This window comes from Austrofundulus limnaeus, unplaced genomic scaffold (assembly GCF_001266775.1).
Source record: "Austrofundulus limnaeus strain Quisiro unplaced genomic scaffold, Austrofundulus_limnaeus-1.0 Scaffold3313, whole genome shotgun sequence".
In the NCBI taxonomy this organism is placed as follows: Eukaryota; Metazoa; Chordata; class Actinopteri; order Cyprinodontiformes; family Rivulidae; genus Austrofundulus; species Austrofundulus limnaeus.
In genome coordinates this window covers 1-2,568 of record NW_013955715.1, presented here as the reverse complement: position 1 = coordinate 2,568, position 2,568 = coordinate 1, and the positions used below count along the sequence as shown (strand labels likewise).

The following is a 2,568-nucleotide window of genomic DNA, read 5'->3' as shown; positions in this document are numbered from 1 at the left end:
AACAAACATTCAAACTATAAACAATAAATGAACTCTTACTTTAACATGAAATGAATGTAAACTGGATCAGGACTCGGGCCCTTCAGATGAGCTGAACATGTTTTACCAGAGTGAAACTTCTCTAAATATTTGCATTATTCTTTCTTTAGGATAACACTTTCAAACTGGAATCAAAAGGATTGGATGAATTAAAAAATTAATTCTTTCAGGATGAAGTGAAATGACTGTAAACCTGCTTTTGTCAGATTCCTGTTTTTAGCTGATCTGGTCAAAATAAAGAGAAACAGATTGATCTGAGGAGCTGAACATGTGCACATCCCCTCTTTCCCACACAGACTGCAGCCTGTAAATTCTGAACAAGCAGTGGAGTCCAGTTACAGGCTGACAAACACAAACACTTCAGATGTTTCCTCCAACACAAAAGGTTGAACTAAAACTGGACAATGTGAGATGATCCTAAATGCATTGGTTTTATGACATAAGTGAAATATTTGAATCTGCGGTTTTGTTCTGTTCATCAGAGGAGGAAATTAATCTAAAGTTTGATGCCCCTCATTGTGATGTGGGTCACCAGTACTGGTTCAGCTGGAAGGAACAGCAGTTTGCCTTGCTGTGGGCTTGTCCCCTGCAGCCAGGCCCAGCCAGGGTGGCTGCAGGGTGCCCTGGCACACTGCTGAAGGTGGGGCTGAAGGTGGGGCTGAAGGTAGGACTGAAGGTGGGGCTGAAGGTGGGGCTGAAGGTGGGACTGAAGGTAGGACTGAAGGTGGGGCTGAAGGTAGGACTGAAGGTGGGGCTGAAGGTAGGACTGAAGGTAGGACTGAAGGTAGGACTGAAGGTGGGGCTGAAGGTGGGGCTGAAGGTAAGACTGAAGGTGGGGCTGAAGGTAGGACTGAAGGTGGGGCTGAAGGTGGGGCTGAAGGTGGGGCTGAAGGTAGGACTGAAGGTGGGACTGAAGGTGGGGCTGAAGGTGGGGCTGAAGGTAGGACTGAAGGTGGGACTGAAGGTGGGACTGAAGGTGGGGCTGAAAGTGGGACTGAAGGTGGGGCTGAAGGTGGGACTGAAGGTGGGGCTGAAGGTGGGACTGATGGTGGGGTTGAAGTTGGGACTGATGGTGGGATTGAAGGTGGGGCTGAAGGTGGGACTGAAGGTGGGGCTGAAGGTGGGACTGAAGGTGGGACTGAAGGTAGGACTAAAGGTAGGACAGAAGGTGGGACTTAAGGTGGGACTGAAGGTAGGACTGAAGGTAGGACTAAAGGTGGGACTTAAGGTGGGACTGAAGGTAGGACTGAAGGTAGGACTGTAGGTGGGACTGAAGGTAGGACAGAAGGTAGGACTGAAGGTGGGGCTGAAGGTGGGGCTGAAGGTAGGACTGAAGTTGGGACTGAAGGTGGGGCTGAAGGTGGGACTGAAGGCGGGACTGATGGAGGGGCTGATGGAGGGGCTGATGGAGGGGCTGAAGGTGGGGCTGAAGGTGGGGCTGAAGGTGGGACTGAAGGTGGGGCTGAAGGTGGGACTGAAGGTGGGGCTGAAGGTGGGGCTGAAGGTGGGACTGAAGGTGGGGCTGAAGGTGGGACTGAAGGTAGGACTGAATGTGGGACAGAAGATGGGGCTGAAGGTGGGACTGAAGGTGGGACTGAAGATAGGACTAAAGGTAGGACAGAAGGTGGGACTTAAGGTGGGACTGAAGGTAGGACTGTAGGTGGGACTGAAGGTAGGACTGAAGGCAGGACTGAAGGCAGGACAGAAGGTGGGACTGAAGGTAGGACTGTAGGTGGGACTGAAGGTAGGACTGAAGGCAGGACTGAAGGTGGGACTGAAGGCAGGACTGAAGGTGGGACTGAAGGTAGGACTGAAGGTGGGACTGAAGGTAGGACTGAAGGTGGGACTGAAGGGAGGACCGAAGGTGGGACATAAGGTAGTACTGAAGGTGGGACTGAAGGTGGGGCTGAAGGTGGGACTGAAGGTGGGGCTGAAAGTGGGACTGAAGGTAGGACTGAAGGTAGGACTGAAGGTGGGACTGAAGGTAGGACTGAAGGCGGGACTGAAGGTAGGACTGAAGGTGGGACTGAAGGTAGGACTGAAGGTGGGGCTGAAGGTGGTACTGAAGGTGGGGCTGAAGGTGGGGCTGAAAGTGGGACTGAAGGTGGGACTGAAGGTAGGACTAATGGTGGGACTGAAGGTGGGACTGAAGGTAGGACTGAAGGTGGGACTGAAGGTAGGACTGAAGGTGGGACTGAAGGTAGGACTGAAGGTGGGGCTGAAGGTGGGGCTGAAAGTGGGACTGAAGGTGGGACTGAAGTTGGGGCTGAAGGTAGGACTGAAGGAAGGACTGAAGGTGGGACTGAAGGTAGGACTGAAGGTGGGGCTGAAGGTGGGACTGAAGGTGGGGCTGAAGGTGGGGCTGAAAGTGGGACTGAAGGTGGGACTGAAGTTGGGGCTGAAGGTAGGACTGAAGGAAGGACTGAAGGTGGGACTGAAGGTAGGACTGAAGGTGGGGCTGAAGGTGGGACTGAAGGTGGGGCTGAAGGTGGGGCTGAAAGTGGGACTGAAGGTGGGACTGAAGTTGGG

General features: G+C 53.0%; 1 protein-coding gene across 1 annotated transcript in view; it reads right to left on the bottom strand.

Moving 5' to 3' along the window:
* Positions 1-2,521, bottom strand: part of LOC106511837 (adhesive plaque matrix protein-like) — a gene marked incomplete at both ends in the record, with an annotated part of 8,333 nt that extends 5,812 nt beyond the window's left edge. The window contains one exon of the mRNA XM_014000570.1: positions 572-2,521. Within this exon, the coding sequence (XP_013856024.1) occupies positions 572-2,521 (1,950 nt within the window). The remainder of the gene's footprint in view (positions 1-571) is intronic.
* Positions 2,522-2,568: the final 47 nt, after the last annotated feature.